This window comes from Dromaius novaehollandiae, chromosome 2 (genome assembly GCF_036370855.1).
Source record: "Dromaius novaehollandiae isolate bDroNov1 chromosome 2, bDroNov1.hap1, whole genome shotgun sequence".
Classification (NCBI taxonomy): Eukaryota; Metazoa; Chordata; class Aves; order Casuariiformes; family Dromaiidae; genus Dromaius; species Dromaius novaehollandiae.
This window is the reverse complement of record NC_088099.1, coordinates 50,328,889-50,348,309: the sequence shown is the minus strand read 5'-3', so window position 1 is coordinate 50,348,309 and position 19,421 is coordinate 50,328,889. Positions and strand designations below refer to the sequence as shown.

General features: G+C 39.4%; 1 protein-coding gene across 1 annotated transcript in view; it reads right to left on the bottom strand.

Moving 5' to 3' along the window:
- Positions 1-827: 827 nt before the first annotated feature.
- Positions 828-19,421, bottom strand: part of TRAK1 (trafficking kinesin protein 1) — a 112,664-nt gene continuing 94,070 nt past the window's right edge. Inside the window, exons 15-17 of the mRNA XM_064506440.1 lie at positions 17,559-17,888; positions 8,540-8,642; positions 828-3,774 (exon numbers count right to left, since the gene is read on the bottom strand). Coding sequence (XP_064362510.1) covers positions 2,985-3,774; positions 8,540-8,642; positions 17,559-17,888 — 1,223 coding nt within the window. The 3' untranslated portion in view covers positions 828-2,984. The remainder of the gene's footprint in view (positions 3,775-8,539; positions 8,643-17,558; positions 17,889-19,421) is intronic.

The window sequence follows — 19,421 nt, the reverse complement described above, 5'->3', positions numbered from 1 at the left end:
TATCATCAACATGACATCTGTATGTGCACAGCCTAACTTGGCATCAACCTTCTTCCACAGCTGTCTTATGGAACAATGTCATATTAAAGACAGTTCTCTAAAATGTATTTTGGCATCTTTGTGTCTGGTTTTTCTCTCTGCAGCAAGTATGTGGTATAAATATTATTCTTTCCCTCTCCACCTCGCATACACACATCCCTCTCCTCAACGTATGAGGCTGCATTTTCCCTAAAGGAATCTTCCTATTGTTTATTGCCTGACTACCCCAGTCTCTAGCGAGCTCCTTTACCATTGCTTGGCTCTCGTGGTGGGTGCAGCTTTTTGAAGTTTCACATTACCTGGACATTTAATCAGGAGGCTGTTCCCTCCCTAAGGAAGATACCACCTAAGAGCAGACCTCACTTCTGTCTCTGTTGGAAAGCACAGGATGTTTCCTCCTTACTCATCTTTGTACTTTCACATTTTGTCACCACAGTTTTTACATCATATTAAACAGGAGAGTTCACACCCCTCTCTCAATCAAAATACAGGGACCATGTCACATCCAGCTGTTCTCTTGGAAATCAGATAGGAAAAAAAAAAAAGTAGTGCACCTACTTCCATCTTTTTTTGTTTTGACCTGAGTAAGTTTCACCAGTTCTGACAATCTTAAAAGTCGCAAAACTCTTTAACTACTTCTAAGAATTTAAAAACCAAACATGGTGATGCCCTCTGGTTTTGCTTTGATTGAGGGATGAAAGCAAGGGACCTAGCTGGGAGATTCATCACCTTAGAAAACAACAAAAAAAACCCCAAACAGGGAAAAGCTGAAAAATACGCAACAGGGCAACTTTTCTTTTATTTTATTGATATTAGTGAAGAAAATTTAAATTTCATCTTTCTGATGTGTTACAATTGCTTTCTCTGGTGAGTGGACAACTCCTACTGCTTATTTAAAGGCTAAATAATACTTCCCAATTGCATGATTAACTTCTACATTTTAAGTTCTCATGTGGTATTGCTTTCTTCCTCTGGGTATATAAAATGGTCCATTAAGTCCATGATTTTTCAGAATCAACGGTTATTCTATCTACTGTTTTAAGATACATTCAAATAAAAAGATACTTAAATTTACTTGCAATAAGTGCACACATACAACAGCAAGAGAGCTGATGACATTTTACTAAAACATTTTAAGTTCATAGAATAAATAGAAGTCTTCAAACACATGCAGTAATTGACTGATGTGGTTTTTTTTCCTTTCTCAAAAATATCCTTAGGGTCCATAGCACTACCATAATAACTACTTCATTCAAAAAACCCCAACCCTCTCTCATCACAAAGACTAAAAGACAGTTTCATTTATACAAGCAATTATCAGTGCTAATGATTTAGTAACAGTCTGGTACAAATGGCAATTCACGGCAACTACATGTAGTGTAATTATGGTAACAACAAACAGGGAGCTTGCTTTAAACGTCCCAAGAACTGCAAGGAAAAGAAAGCAGATGTCAACCCTGGCTTGCTCCCCTCTCCCCAGAAAAAATTAAGGTCTCAGCTGTGCTCTAGAAACAAGCTCCATCTCGTCTGCTTCAGTTCCAAAATACTTCAATTTTTTTCAAGCACATAGCAGAAATTTGGGAGAAACCAAGAATAAGATTCCAATGTAACTTAAGATCTCCTGGCTGTAACCAAACGTTGTGTGAGGTCTTTTGTTTTCTTCCTGAAAGAGGCAGGGATTATGTTTGGTTTGGGGAGTGTTCTTTTTTGTTGTTTTTGGGTTTTTTTGTTTATTTTTGTTTTTGTTTTAATACTGGAATAAATTTTCACATACTTCTACCTCTGCTAAGGTCAAACTTTGGATGGAAAAAGTTTCTTTAAAGAAAAAAAACCAGGAAAAGGGTAGGAAGTATTCTCACCTTGTTTACAAGGCCACTTAACAAATGGTCCTTGACATGCATAAAAAGTGTAGATCAATATGATCATCAGCTGCTTTCCCAGCTTGTACCATTCTGTTACTAAATGTTTCTGTGGCTCTCTGCTGAGGTTTCAAGGACACCTCTTCCTAATACTGTTTTTGCTACATGTTCTTTCATGACACTCTTACCTGTCCCTGGGTTCCGCAACATTGACTTCTAGGAAGTCAGCTGCCACATGTACCTCATCAGTTGTGAAAACTGTTTTCTTTGGGGGCACTGGCAAAGTGGGTTTCAGTGGCAGCAACACACGGCAAAGCATCTTCCCCTCCACAATCCAGTGCAGCATTGAAAAACAAAACGAAACAAAAAAAGTCACACAGAATATACTCGTGCAAATGAAACAGCAGTGGTGGAAATATGTCAATGTTCCAGGTACCCAGCAGCCCTGCTGACTTCAACATGATATTGGTTCAAGTTTATCATACTAAGGGGAGGACGGGAATACAGAACAGAAAAAGAAATGTCTTCCATTCAGGCATAACAGCCAGGCACTCCAGTAACTCAGCTCAACTCATCTACAAAGGCAAAGTTAAAAAGACCAAATGCTAAACTGAGTGCTTTCTTTAGTATGTAACAGAGCGTAAATGCTCCCATGCTTCATGTGATATAATCTGAGGTCCCACGTAACACATTCAATAACCTTCCCATGCGCCTTCAACTGTCAAGTTAGGCTAGCTACAGAATTCACTTTTTCTAGTCAAGTTTTTTTGTTGTTTTTCTTTTGCTTTTCAGTGCATCTTAAAAAAAACCTTTTCAAAAGGTTAGCAAGTTAACCTTAATACAGCAATCACAATGTAGAGCCTTTTGCACTTAATTGAACAGTAAAATAATCCAATTAGTTACAATAGATCTGGTATACATTTACACATTTTGTACAAATTTTACACATTTCTCCCATTAGGCACAAAGTTGATTTGTCAAACTCCAGAGGCAATGAAGGGCCAGGGGCAGGAGGAAAGGGGAAAGAAGATCGGAGAAAGAATCTTGGTATTTTTATTTAAAAAGACTAGCTGTAAAAATAGTCCTTCATCGTAAGCTAGTTTGCTTCGGGAGCTTGGTTCCCATGAGGATTCCCGAAGTGAGAGATGTTGGGCCTTTCATCTGCATGCTGGAACCCACCATGGTGGGGAAGCTCCGGTTCCTTCGGATGCCTGTGTTCAACTGGATCCCCCCGATGGCACTTGTCACAGCAGGGCAGCCCAGTGGGAGACCGTCTGGTGCCAGGCCGCCAGGAACAAGGACCCTCACTGGTCCTTGTGCGAGAGGTCCCTGGTCATCAGTTAAAGGAGGAGCTGGCATTTGGCCTGAACTCACGACTTTGGCAATGCCAAACCTCTTGACTTTGTCCACGAGATTAAGGTTGGAAACAGACACGTCAGTCTGACTCTCACTGTTCCTGATGTTCTTTTTATTCCTCACCTCCTTCAAGATCGAGCTTGCAGGCTTCGAAGCCAAAAAGTTGTCATAAGGTGGGCTGGTGCACTTGAATTCAAAAGATGGAGGAGAAGACGACGGTGTCTGCATAGGTGAGTTTGGTGGAGTGGAAGGAATGATTGCCATTTTAGGGGAATATGCATTCAGGAGGGTGCCTTTGCTGGCTCTGTCCCAGCTCTGTGGATTGTACACTGCTGCTGAGATGCCCCTTTCCTTTAACAGCCACACCAGCCCCAGAGACGTGCTCATTGTCGTTGTGGATTCCCGGAGGTTGGTGAAGGATTCGGCCAAACTCAGACGCCGAGGAGTACAGGGAGTAGCCACTGGGGTGCCTTTCAAATTGCTAATGCTGCCACAAGCTGGAGTAGGTGCTGCGTTAAGGCTGAAAGCAAAGGAGTCAAATTAACTTCTCTACTAGGGTACTAAAACCTACTGCAAGATTTTTAACCTTGAGCATGAAATTTTATCCATTTTGAGGCTGCACAGGAAACTGCCATTTCCCAGGTCCTCCCAAATGTGATGGCAAGTACAAAAACATCAAATGCAATTCTTCACTTTGTATACTTCACCAGCCAGTCTCATGGGATTAATACATCCCCCAACACCACATTTACACTGGTAAACTATTAAATCAACAGGTTTGTGATCAACAGCTCCAGTTTGTCCCCCCCCTCCCCAATCTACAGGCTATCCTAACTCCCAGTTGCTTCCATGAAACAAGGAAGCGGGGGAGGCACTTTGACCAATAATACAAGACAGACAGATTTGCTTTTTTGTGTCAATTCTGAGCACATAGAACCTAGTCATTCTAGTAATGCTGGGTCATGACAGGGCCAACAGCAAGGAGGTGAGGGAACATATTTGCTCCAGCAGAATTTGTAGTAAAGTTGCTGGGAATTGGTACTGTCACCAACAGGCACTTCTGTAAGGTCAAGTGCTCCTTCCCTTCTTATGTTTTGCTAAATTTGCAAAGGACGGGTGATCTGACTTTTGAAGGAGATGAACGGTGGTGGGAACAATCATCAAAACAAAAAAATACGAATCAAGCTCTTGGCTATCAATCAGCCAATGTGTAATTAATAACTCAGCAGCAACCAAACATGACAAAGAGCCATTTTACTGTTAACTCGGTGTAACAATAATTTCTATAGTTTGAAACAAGGCTAAACTTTCCACCAACTCTAGTTCTTTCTTTTCAGAATAAGCTATATACAGGCAGTGGATGAGAAAATGTAAATGGGGAATAACCTACACATTTAGAACAAATGACAAGCATTACATAAATATGCTTATTACTATCTTATCACATTTTTTTTTAAACACACTACTGTTGGTTATTAAGGTTTGGGTTTTCTTGAGGGATATCAAATAGCATTCATTCTGGAACATTATCCTTTCCCCATAAGCCAGCCATGCAGAGGAACATGGATGTAACTCAGCATCCATCTCCAAAGAATTACTAGCACAAGGGAGACATGCCAATTGCTCTATGCCACAGTAAGAGAGCTCATGGATACTGAGGTTTTAAGTGTTTCTGGCACTGCAGGGCCAGAAACACTTAAAAAGTTAGTTACAGATCAGGTTAGTCACTGCATGTTTACCTGTGAAAAATCCCTACTAAAAAATTATGGCAGTCCAGGGAACATCACTCACTGAATAAGACAGTTTACTCTGTTATTCCATAAACAAGGAATGAAAAACACTCCAAATTCATGTCCATCTGGGAGAACCCCAAGGGCTCTCTGCAGCTTTAAAAAAAGCTTTCCAAGTATTTCTAACCATGAGGAAATGTAGCTTTTTTTTGCCCCATATACATAAAGTGAATTCTACAGTAATGTTGCATAGGTATGGATTCATCTCTCCAATGGCATTTGAAGGGTCATGAACAATGCAACACTGATGCTAACAGAGTTCACTGACCTAACAGCTCACCACTGCTGACAGAAGGAAATCTTCCCCTTCATCTTGCCAGGTTAGCAAGCAGAAGACACTCAGAGTCACACAAGCACCAATGCCAATGCAAGAGAGGGGAAAAACTAAGCAGCTATGTGTAGGGATGAGGGAAAAGAGTGGGATCTCCTCTTTTCAGCAGAGCCAAGCTGTTGGATGGGCTCTGCCATAACATACAACTTCATCTTAAGTTGGTTCTCTGTACCAGGAAATGTATCAAATAGCTACAGTGGGACAATTTGGTTGGATTTCTAGATGTAGAGAAGCCCCAGGTCAATGAATGAACTGCATCTTTTTTGTCCATATAGGCAAAAGGGCCTAGGTTACATCTTGACTGGAATTTGCAGTCTCACTTCACTCCTTAAGTTAATGAACTCTGTCAAGCCAACGCTACTGTGAATGTAAATTTAGACACCCCAGAATTTTTTGCTCCAAGCCCCACGTCTCGACAATCTTAGAAATCAGTCTAATGGTATTTAGCGATCAGCTGACAGGAGTTTTGATAATACTACAAACTCTAGTCCAGTGATCTCCTGAAAATCAACAGTATTTTAGCATCTTTAAGACACGCCTTAATAAAGGGAATATTAGCCTGATGTTATGACATTTTAAGTCATGTCTTCTCTCCATGGCTAAACAGGATCTGACCAGCAGGATCTGCAGTTATTCGGTACTGTACTAACCTCTAGAGAATGCAAGTGCAACTGCTGAAGGATTTTTTACACCACAGCAGTGATTAAACAAGAGGAGTCCTATATATTCCTGCACATAAATGGTAGTGAAACACATGTCTGAAAGAACTACTGCGTGCCATTATTTGAAAATCAGCCTTGCTAAGCTGCCCTGAAATTTGTCTTCTTGCACCACCTTGTGGGTTTTGGCTGTCAATGCATGTGGCAGACAGGCACTACAGTCTCATAACATTCCCTTCATTTTGCCAGGCCCAAGATCAGTGGCAGGGGAGGTTTCGTTATAGCAGAGCTAAGGAGGCAACACACCGCCACTGTAGCCGCACACACTCGCGCTCTGAGGGCACAGCTGAGTGGAACGGAGGGCTTTGTTCACAATTCTTCTCTTTACCACGGACGAAAGCTGCATCTTCACAGCTTAGAGTTTATGGTGGCAGCCACTGTGGGCTATCTCAGAGAAGTATGGCTACACAGAGAAGTACAGAAGGGTTGAAAAGCATGAGGGAGGGAAAAGAAAGAGGAAGAGAACTTATGTTTTAGAAACTCAAACATGAGTGTTAGCTGCCAGGCTTTTAAAATTTCCTAGTCATAAGACAAACACTTTAGGACACTAATGGCTTATCATTCCAGTAGCTTCATTCCTTCCAGCTCCATATTTCAGTCACACAAATACTTAGATTAGCATTTCCACTAATTTGTCAGCACAGATATACATTACAGTGCAATAAAAAAAATAATCCCCGCAAGAAAGCAGTTGTTATGCTGGTGCCACTTTGCTTGCTTGGGCATTGCTTTAAGTGGGAAATATTTTCCCCATCGCATTGCAGGGCAGCCCAGACACAACCACAAAAACAGACGCAAACTGGCCTCAGCAACGGAGCCCAGTGACAGTCTCTGACTTAGATCTAGAAAAGAAACAAACAAATGAGCACCTCACTTAGATGAAATTTAGTCAGGTTAGAGCGTAACCTGGATTAAAGGTTAGGTTAAAATGCAATCAGGTAGATAAATATCTAAGCTCTTTGGGTTAGCTGGTGCCACACACACACTAGCGTTCCTTCTACATGACCCTGCCAACACACACGCTGCTGGCAGCGTTGCTCACCCCCTGCCACGCTGGGTCATAGTGTCTGCCCTATAGCTCCTCTCAGCATAACGTGACATAATGCAGTTTCCTCGTCCTCCTCACATGACCTGTGAAGAATCATTTATAGTTTAAGGAGCTCCTCCTTACCACGTCTGCTGAAAACATCCACATTATTTATTTGGGTCTTTCTTCCTTAATGATAAATCCCAAATGATAAACTTTGGGATAAATGAGGCACCTGAACATTTACTGAGTGTAGCTGTCAATTACGGTTTGTTAGATTTAGTAACCAGTATAATCAAGGAGTTTACTATAACCATGATTAACAGCAATTCATCAATAAAAAGAATAAAAGAGATCCTTTTTCTGGCTGCAATTCTTAAGTAACAGTGTTGAACGGAAAGGAAGACAGAAGATGACAGAGAAGAGAAAAGTCAGCTAAGCCATGATTAACTAGCTTCATTGCAAAAGAGAAACAGAAGTTACATGTCATCATCATCTATTTCCTTTCCATGTATTTATCACCTTGCAGGTACTCATATTTAAAATCCTTACTTCTCATGCGTTCCTTAGGTAGTCAGTGCACATCTGCTGTCTAAGTAAGTCTAGATACATCATCTCTGAACGGGTACCTACACAATGGTACCCTCCCACATAGGAGCTGAAAGGGACAGAGAAAGCAGCAAGGGATTGTCCTTTCAAACAGAAGAACACACTTAACTGATTTCTGATTTGCTAAGGAAGGAAAGTTCACTCTTTAGGTACAAAATTCATTCACCTTCTCTGGTTCTCAAGTCTTCACCTTCCAAAAGGCTGTGCCTATACACACTAATTGCTCTTATGAAGCCAGTTCACTTGTTTCAGTCTAGGTACTATTAATTCATTTCAAACAGTTGCACCAAGGAACAGAGTAGCCAGTTCTGCGTTTCTGATTAAGTCATGTTCCCTTCAATCCTCATGTACTTCCTGGACACTGTTGAAGCATCTGTTACTACAGTGCTTCACCTGCTCCTCCCTTTTCCTTCTGTACCAAAGATTCCAGTTCCTCCTTCCCAGATGGCACCCTCCTCCGTTGTTATTCGATGAGACAGGAAATGCATACTTTGGTCAATGCAGCAATGACCATTCCTACAAGCCTGTAAGTTCGGGTGCAAGAGTAGTCAGCTTCAGACACTGAAAGCCAGCTTAGTTATTCTGCAATTTTTTAATTACAGAATACAAAAATTTAAGGTATTTTGGTTGCCTTTGTAAAACATTATATACATCTCTCAAAATCAAGTTGGAGGAACTAGAAATGAGAGGAATAATTTGGAGGTCTGTTATAATCCACCAACATGGCTAATGCTTTTCCTTACACCATTGCTTTACATTTCCTCCACAGGGGAACTCGGACATAGCTGAACTCTTGGCCAAACCCTTACCTTGGAGTGACTCGTGTGAGTTCATCGGAAGGGTGCAGAATGCGGCAGGTGGTGAAGGTGAAGGTGGAGTTGGTTTGTGACATGCATTTCCCAGGATGAGGTACTAAATTAAAAAAAAAAAAAAAAAGCAAATTCTTTGCATTTTGCACAGAAAAGGAAAAAAAACAAACTTCTGTGTGTTGGTATGACAGATGCAAAAAGTGATGAGGTACCTCAGACAGGATCAATGCAAGAAAAGCAAAATACATAAGTGTTACGGTGTTCTAAGAGATACTTGTTCTCCAAATAAACAAATCTAGGACTCCAAGGCCAGTGCTAAAAAGCTATGCTGAAACTTCCCAACCACTAACATCGCAAGCAATTCTTGCTCAAAACAGCTTCAAACAAGACAGTGCTTGAAAAGCTAGTTCTCATCTAAACTAGCAGTTTTCATCAGTGGGAAGTTACAACAAACGTTTGCTAGTACCAGCTCGGGAGCACTAAGATTTTCTGAACGCTCATGCATTTCAGGTATTAGATTGATCCACAAAAAGGTATCCCCGTTACTTTTTTTTTTTCAGTAATGGATCCAGCTTGCTAACGCTATAGGAACATACATTGAAGAGTTGGGTGTGAGGGATATGCATAGTGCTATTTCTCCAACTATTTGGCTTTTCACATCCACAATAAGGAACTGGTAGTTGTTTGGATCCACTACTGTACATCTGTGACAATTCTTTTGTGCATGTGTTTTTAAGGTTGTTTAAGAATGTATGTCCTCAGCTGCACTATACAGCAATTTTTGAATATTTGTGAGTAGTTTTTGAATGTTTGTCAACAGTCCCACAAATGCAGCTGTAAAGATGCTACTCTGACAGATTACCAGTAATCTGGGGAAGAAGCAATACAGTTCAATTTAAAACAAAACAAAACCCAAAGCACTTAGGCCAATTTCTTTTTTCTTTGTTGTGATACTTTTGTGAATATATCAATTTGTTGTACAACGCAGCTGTGGTCATTGCAAGATAATTAGAAAATTTAAGAGCCATGCATCTGAAAAGCTGATTGAAAAACACTCAGTTAAATATTATATCAAAGATACCATGATTGCATAGGTTATCTTACCTAATAACCAAAATTAGCTGTGATCAAAAGACATGCACAATAAAAACTGTGTGCAACTCCCTTCCCCTCAGTTTTGCCCAACTCTCTGAGCCATTCCCTGAGTAAGCCACATTTTAATACCACAGTACACAACTATTAACACATTGCAAAGGACAGACAGACAGACCAGCTGGACCAGACACCATTCTGAACTTCCAGAGACGCTTAGCAGAAGCAAGGCAAATCTTAATTGTGGCTGTGTTCCCTTTTTCATATAAAAAGTATCACAGCTCAAAAATAGTGTGTGCAGTTGGGTAGTCCTTTAAGGACTCAGCAGATCAGCAGTGTGTGAAGGGTAGAGCATGGGGAGTGTGAACAGTGGAAGCAGAAGAAGTGGCTAAGCAAACAACATGTGACTTGAGCTAACTTGTCCACCCAGTCAATACTAGGGATGTACCGCTATACATTAAAGAAAGATATTAAAAAACGAACAAAAAACACCCACACTGGAGTGTCATGTTAACACACTCAAATGTCAGCACAGCATAACATAACAATAAGCTCTACTTCACCTCTAGAGACGGTAATTATGATGCTTCAGGAATCCAGTAGCTTTAGAGATTAGTGTGAACAATATAAAAGCTATTACAAGGGAGCACAGCCTAGCAATCATGATTCTCTCCATATTGTAGAGAGTTAAAACAAAATCTGGAGAAAAAGCTCAGGTAACTGGACATGAAAAAAATTGGTTATTTAGGAAAAAAAGGACTTAGACATAACTAAGTAGAAACAAAGCAATTCTCCCTGGATGATGAATAGGGAACAGAATAAAGCAATGCTAGCTTAGGATTGCAAGCTCAACCCAAAGAAGCACATAGCTGTAATACAGAAACTGCATTTCCCCAGTTTGTAATATCCGTTGGACATTCCCTCAGACTGGAAACAGGCACATTGAAGATATATAGCTGCATTAGCAAAAGCAAGACTCATTGCCATTAATGAGTCAGAGATAGGAGAAGGCTGCTAAAAGTAGAGAAGTCATTGATCCTAGTAAGAGGAGACAAATTTAAGTGATCGGAAAAAAAATCAATTTCCAAAGATGTATTCCACCCTCAAATACCACTAAGAAAGTCCTGTACCAGCTTCATCCTCCTTCAGTCAACAATGGGGTGTATCATACTGCTGTTGCATTTTCCATCCTTTGGACACAATACAAAGACAGTGAGAACCTGTTACTGTAAACGAACAGAGTTCATAAAATGGAAACAAAATGATTCATTCCTAACTGAACAATTTTACATAAGAATGATCAAATCCTGAAATGGTATAAACTGGTGAAGAAGCAGTATGTAAGTTTATGACAACAGAGACTGTCTTCACATGTACAGCAAACCGTTGTTTTAAATATAAAACTGAGTGATGAAGAAAACCAGCGCAGAGTTTAAGGGGAAAATCCTCTTCCGTACGCAAAGCTTATTTTTCCAGTAAAGATCTGCAATACCAATGGCTAAAAGATTTTATCTGCAGAACTCTTCTTCCATCTGTTTTATACAGATTCGACTACAGGAACATCTGTTCCATGTGCCCATGGGTGTAAACAAGTACTTTTTATTATACCCTCTTTTTCAAACAAGTGGATGATTAACAATGAAGCTTCATACCTGCAAGAAAAACAATTTGTATATAATGCAATGTTTAACAAAGTGTACAGAAACATCATGCAATTTTATGTATCAGGAAACCACAAACTAAACTCTAGATGGATTTTTTCCCCCTAAATTAAAAATGAAATTAAACCTTCTTTTTCTTTTTACACTCTCTCAATCAGTTCTTAGGCATTGTGGAAAAAGACCCCCAAACATAGCCAAAATAAAGTCTTCTAAGCACAAACACTGTTGTAAGAACATGATGTAAAATACTGCAAAATAGGCAGGTACTGTTCAAGCTGCCTGCAGAGAGCTCCATCTTCTGGCCAAGCAGAGCCCTTCCCTACTCAAAGCACAAAGCTGATTTTACATAGCTCAGAGCTTTCAGGTCCAACTTGAGTACTCAGAGCTTATGGGGGCCCATTCTGCTTGGTGCCAGCAGCCTAATGGATACATTTGGGACACATCCTTCTGCTCAGAGAATCCTCAAAAAAAACCCTGGACCTGGGTTTTCAATCAGCTTGTGTAGAGAAAGGTTCAAAGTTAGAGTAGACAGACTAATGGCCTGTCTCATCCACAAAAATGTGGCAGAAAAATGGAATTTGAGGAAGATCTGTAAGAGGTAGCTATAGTAAAATGGCATTAACTTTTCTAAACTGGGGGCCAGACTAAATCTCTGTTACGTGAATAGTGAGGAGGCAGAGAGCTGAAAGCGTCCTGTAAATCTCCACATTGTATGAACACCTGTTTGTCAAATACAGAGTTATATCAATATAAACTTTAAAAAAAAATCACAAGTCTTCAGAGTATGACTTGATCTACAGTGGCACAAGAGTCGGGTTTTATTCCAATTTTGAAGCAGGCCACTCTGCTCATCATTTCTCTTGCATGTTTTAACAAAAGGAAGAGTCCTAGTTCCCTGGTCCTTCACTAGAGAGACAAGGGGAATTTGTGCACCCCTTTAGCACGGGCTTGTTAGACAGGGGTGAAATGACAGTTGGGCCATGGATGGTGCTTTAAAGAATTAGAAGTTTATTTTATTGCGCTATTGAAAAAAAAAGATCTCTGCCCGTTTTGAAAGAAGGTATTTTCCTCCAGTGGTATCATTTGGGATACCGATTACAGACCTCACTTTTGGCATTCTGTGTCACCAACTCCATTCTCAGGTAAGGTGAAATTACTGAAAACCAGGTGGCAAAAACATACCATGAAAGTACACAGGGCAGGACAAGATTGCTGCTCCACGTACTTGCTTAATTCAGCAAGGTTCACCCCTTCCAGTCGATAGATGGTGAAAACGTTGACACCCAATGCTACCTGCACTGAAGACTCCTGGCTGACAGAGCAGGGAGAACATGGGATATGCTGGAGCATACATGTATGCTGGAGCATACAACAGCTAAATATATATTGCATATTATCTTAAATACATTCTCAACTGTAAATAAACAATGTCCATAGTAAGGTACTTCACGTGGGTAAGAAACATGCAAGCTGCAAAGTCAAGCTCATTTGACTGAAAGCTTACACAGTTAAAAAATACTCAACACTAAGCATTCAAACAGCCTATGCTGGGCTAGGGCTGTATTTACATCTTCCATCACCTTTTCATAGTAGCAAGTAGTAATGTTCAGAGAAAAGCAGATAAAGAGGTTAACTACTAAGAAAAAAGAGAGGTGTGATAAACACAATAGCTGTAAAATGCAAGCATGGTGCTATCCTGAAGTGGTGTAGGTGCCTCTTGAAAGAAATGTTCTTCAGTAATAGTGGTAACTGAATGCTCAGAACCTCCAGGAAGCCGTATATCCATGCCAGTAATATTATTATTATGTTCCTTAAACAAAGTGACAATGACATTCTTTTCTGAAGATCTACATTCCCGGACTTTCCATTTGTTTTGCCTTTCAGAACTGCAAGAAATTAAAAATGGAACCAAGGCAAGTATTCTTTGGATAGGATTTTCTTAGCTTTCTTTTGGCTGAGGTATGCTCATCATATGCATACAATCATGAAGTACAGATGTGAAAAAATATGATTTTATGCAGACTAGGATACCTGCATCAAAAGTCTAACATTTTAACAAGCACAGATCTCAAATGCTAACAGTTTTCTCTTGAAGAAGTAATTAGTGTGAAATATTCATACCATCTTAAAAAAAGATAAATTTAAATATACATCAATATCTCAGTTCTAAGACAGTTTACAAAATTTATTACTTTTCTATACAACGATAACCTCTTAAAAGCATACGTAGTACTCCTGCTAAAAAACAACTCAGACTTAAGGCATTCATTATGTGTTTTCATAATTCTAGGGATTTATTTGGAAAGATCTCCATGTCATTGTTAAGGTCTAAAAATGAAGTAAAGAGAGCTGATCCTGTAAACCCATGTAAACATTCGCCATTGAAAGCAAAACAATCAACGGAACAAATAAGCACAGGTGCTGAAGGATCACTTCCTCTACCCAATTAAGCACACCCTGAACTTGAATTCAGCATAACCCTTTTAGCTTCAAAATGGCTTTGCGATTTGCATTTGTTTGCATAAAGAAATGTGCACCTGAAAGACAATGAATTAAAAAGTAGACTCTGTACAGTTTTATGATATACTAGAATTTGTTTTAAAGAATAAAAATATATACTGAGGTGACTAAAAATCTGTGCTGCAAAAGTTACTTGTCCTAGATGATATTAACATAGTTGTGTCCTATAACTTCTTCACCATTTCAATTACATTGAAAGTCTCCATTCAAGTAAAAATTTCTGGGTGTTAGCTAGAACACCACAATTCTGGAATTTACAATCCCCAGTCAGGCTACTGAGCCCACACACAATTTGGTCTTTACATAGCTCCAACAAACCAACTGCAGGTCATAATTATGCTTGTGTTAATTTCTTCCAAATATGTTCAGTGCCATAATCAGGATATAATCTGAATATATGTTGAGGAAGTTACTTGACATATCAATGCATACTACTGTTCTTAACTTTGGAACAGAAAAAGTTAAGGATCATAGCTTTTTCTTACCTAGAAAACAGAACAATTCAACAGAATGATTTCTGACCATCACTCAGCAAGAAACAACTGATATTCTGTTCTGAATGTATTTATTTTGGCTGCAAGAGATCTTTGTCACTACTAGCAATGTTTGCTTCTCTGGATCTAGTCATTAAAAAAGACTTTTCTTAGGGCTCATCTCAAATTTACACAGAGCAGCACCTGTATACACCCACAAAATGGCAATAAGAATAACACCTCACAGTACTCTGCCTGAGAGCATCTGCCTTGCAAAAAGGGTAAGAGAGAACCTTCAAAGCACACAGATCAAATGATGCAGACACCTACCCAAAAGATTAAGATGATGTACACTTGCTGGGAATGATCCTTGAAGGCACTGTATTTCCAATAATATTTTGTTCTCACACTAGAAGAGCTGTACTTATAGCCTGGCAGACTCAATGGTCTGCCAAAAGCAACCGTAGGGAAGTACTTTCTGGCTTTCATGAATCTCTTCAACTAGAATCTTCACAGCAGTGCTATCCTTCATTACAAAGAAAAACACTACCGCTAAACATTGTACCTTAGATATTTTCCCCTATACTGTTTTTGTTTTGTTTCACTTGCACACTTCCCAGCAAGATCTTATTCTGTACAAAGCCTGGAATCGCCACAAGATCATGCAAGCAACGAGGTCACGGTCTCACGCTTGTGACGGCACTCTACGGAAAAGCGTGTCCGTAGGTGCAGTGGCACCTGCATGGAGGTGGCACCCCTCCCCATGTGCCGTTTCCTAGCAAGGAACCAAGGACAGGCAAAAAGACTGCTGAGGCAGCGTTTCGGGAGGAGCAGGGGTTGCACAATATTTAAACACAAAAAAACTTCAAAACACCCGTCTGATCTCGTAAAGTTCTTCTTCAGCAGAAAGACTGTGGATTCTAAGTAGTACTACCACATTAAGGGCCTACGCTAAAAACATCCACAGGACCTCTTCTGTGTATATACCACCTGACAAACTGCTTCCACAAAAAGCAGACATGGCAGTATCTTTACTTCTTTATTATCAGTTGCCTTGCTCAAATGTTGTGGTGGCACATGGATGCTCTCAAATCCTATGCAGCTCGGCCATTTGGAGAAAGGGTAAAGATCGGGAAATTGAAGTTTTAGGTGGACTTATTTATTCTACACAAATTATTCATTTTGACAAATTTCTGTATTCCTGTAATGTACCAAAACCATTCAGCAAACAATACAAGCTGAAATGAGATTACTAACAGGACAGTTTTGTAAATTTTTAGCTACTTGCTAATTTTTAAGGTAGAAAATATGCTTAGAAACCATGTCTGAGATAACTAGAGTTCTCCCAGGTGGTATCAGGAGGAGCCAGGAAGTAACCTGTTCTACAGTGACCTGTATCCAGATTGTAACGGAAGAAGAAATAGAAGGGAATACAAGTCTTTCTTGCCAATTTGTAATCACAGGGTGGGTCTAAATTTGTTTTTCTGCTACAAACCAAGAGTTCTCCTAAATCATTACCCATTATCATTATCTTTCTAATCTGTTCTTAAAAAAAAAAGTGGATATATACACACAGAGATACATATATATGTGCATATATATGTGTGTGTATAAAGTCCATGGTAATAAAGTTGCACAACTTTTAACACATTCTTGTGCTTACTGTCTTTATAATTAGAAAATTATTGCCCCAAGAGGTAACCCAGATAGAATAATTGCACAAAAAAAGGCTATCCTGAGTACATGGAGAACTGCTTGTTCCCTTTCTCTCTGCAGCAATGCATTTTAAAAATACATGATATTTTTCTCTTGAATCTTTTCTTTTGTAGACCAAAAAAAAGCCAGTTATTTCAGTCTTTGATCATAATCCATGCTTTCTAGATCTCCAACTTTTCTTGCTATTGTTATTTGAACTCTTTGAATAGTAAACGTCTGGACAATATCCAAAACTGCAGAGAACTGTAGCTGAGACCTTATTCATTTCCACATTAATTTAAAAAAAAGCTAGTGTCATTGTTATTGCTGAACAATAGATTTCATAGGTTGAAGTAAATTTTTGCAATGGAACAGGAAGTTGAAGGGTTTGGAAGAAATTTAATCTTACTATAACTGACTGCAAGCAGTAGCTTATTTTCAAAAGCTTAGAGCACTGAATTGCTACTCTTCAGTCAGAGCTGAGGATACTCTGTACTTCACAAAAGGAACAAAGAAATATTATCATCTAGCCCTGAGACATCATCTATTTTTCGAAAGACCAGGCAAATAAGTTATAATTTATTCTAGAAAAAGGAGGGGGAGGGAAGTGTCCTCATTTAAAGTAGCTATGTATAAACATGAAATCTGAAGGAAAGGGGAGTTCTGGTAGCATTTTGATTCTGCACTAAACACAGTTCTTCAGCTGTGGCAAATCTTACCAAAGACTAGCGCTCTTATAAAGGTTATTAAACAAACAAAAAAACCCAAAACACATCTACAGTCTGAGCACCTGCAGCCTCATACCAAAATGGACTGCAAAAATCAGTTTAGAGTATCTAACACATCATGCAGTAGTGAGTCATTTGAAAATACTTAAGTCTTAACATGGTATAAAGGATAGAATTAAGAATAATGTGGTAGATGAGGGAAATGTCATTATTCTCCACATAAAGGCATCCTTTAAATTCTTTGTATCCACTGAGTTTATCTCGCTGAGAATTTAAAAACAGGTAACTATCTGAGGTAACTGAATTCAACCTGCAGAATTGTTTTGCTTGATTTTCAAGGCACTTCTGTTTGTTTCAACAAAGGCAACTTAGATGCACCTTTTGTCATTATTTTGTCTCTGCTTTTTTCCAAAGCACAGAAACCAAAGCATGGCATCATCCCTCATGAACAGTCAGGAAAATGTGTACTATAAACATACAAAATATATATAGCCTATACATTATATACACTGAAGAGTGTGCACCGAATACACATATAAGCCCCATACATGCCAGCACAAGGCTTTGTGAATGAACCACTTCCTTTTAGCAGCCTTCTCTTATCAAAATAGAGTAAATTATTGACCACAAATACTGTTACCAAAAAAAAAGTCGAATTAAAAGATTATTAAAGAAAGGATTTTTGAGCTAATGTTAGAATGGTTATGTTCTAATTATTGCACGCATTAACGTGCAGATGCTACACACAAAGCAATACTATGGATGCTGTTCTGGAGAGATGTGAGAATGGCCCAGTAATCAAAATCCTGTAAAGATGTCAGTTTTACTGGACTTAACGAGTTTCCCTCACCAGACCCCTCATCATCGTCAGTCGCGGACTCCTGCATCTCCTCTGTGAAAGCCTGAGATTGGCTGGGGTTATTCTTGCTGTCTGAAACAGTCACTTGTGCTTGTGACCTCTCACCTGAGGTCTCTGTGTGCTGAACTGGCGTCGAGGTAGTTAGGCCCTTGTAAGAAATGTCACCTGTCTCATCTTCCTCATAGTCATTAAGGCAGTACACTTCATCCAGGTCGAGGTCCAGGGTCCTGAAGCCCTTAGTGACAACCCCGGGCCTTGGGTCCAGGATCCCACCCAGGTGAGGCTGAGCCAGCTGCTGCCAGTGGTGCAAAGTGGCAGAACCTTGAAAGGGAACAGAAAGAGAACCAAAATAAATCAGCAAGCAATCCTAGATCCAAAAGACAGAAAAATCTATTTATGCAGAAATTTTTTTTATGCAGAAATCCAAATCTCAGTCCCACTAAAGGTTTGGAGCTTCTATGAACTGGCTTAAATATTTCTAGGAGGACATGCTACAAGGCAAAACTGCTCCAGTTACTCTTCAGCATTTCCAGACCAACATGAAGTAAACTGGTCACATAAGCACTAGATAGGCTAAGTGTTGCAGTCAGATGTGACCTCCTTGTGCACACACACCTCCCCTCCTCTTCAATATTCTTATCGTCCTAAATTGATGGGATTAAGCAGAAGTAGAAAGAATTTATACATAAGAGTCAGGCTGAGCATCACCACAGAAAGCTTGAAGGACACATACTACATAATCCTGCATTAAGCTCACATGAAGAAAGGTGCTAGAAACATGCTAGAGTTTACTACCAGTGAGTAACAGGAAAATCGCAATTACACAGATTACACAGCAATTTTCACATTCTAACATATGTTAGAAAGCCACATCAACTCCAGGCACATATAAGCAGATAATAACTCTGATCTGTGTGTCAAGTCTGAATACTTGTATGGCTCCTAGCTGAGCCTCTATGCTACAGGAAGCCACTATTCTACAACCAAACGCTACTGTACCTGTAGCTTCCTCCTTGGCAGACAAATGTTTTGAGTGAGGAAAGAGGTGCATTTTAAAGAGAACAACATTTCAATATTCAAAAGTTCAATTTGAGACAATGAGGCAGTAAGAGTAATGTAGCAGGTTACACTGATACATACACTGAGATGGGCCCACTAAAATAAGGGGAAGATTTATCTGATTCTTCAAGCAGTATGAGTAAACACTGCTCACAGAAGCCAAAATTTTCCCATGTGTGCACACCAACCACTACTGCGTAACATTTGGCTTAAAACCATTCATTCTACGTCCTGCAATGCAAACAAAACATTCTTATTTACACTTCTGCCAGCTCCAGTAAGAGCAGTTTTTGCTGTCATGTTTCCCACCTCCAGCAGAGTACAGACTTATTCAACAGGCTGACGCACACGTCTCGGGCAGTATTAAAACACTAGAAATAGTCAATTCTTTGCATGCTAATATGTAAATTCTATGAGACTTAGTAAGTAGAAAAGGGATGGACCTTATGAAACACATTATTTCACACCTGAAAAAATCCCATGGAATGAGAGCAATTGTCATTCACAGTAAGAATACTGCATCACAGGTAGCAAACAGGGAAAACTTCTTTCTTTAGAATGACTAAGATGAGTAAGTAGCATTGAAAAATAAGTCTACCTTACTGTTTCTAAGACTTACAATTTTTAGGTCATCATGAAAAACAAATGAAAAGATTCTGCAATATAGAATACTTTGGATCTGCAATGCAAGTTACTTCAGATGAATGCCTGTGTGTGTATAAAAGGGCATTTATATATAAATATAAATGTATATTTCATTTTGAGGAACTAAATAGGATCTAGACTGATCAGTAT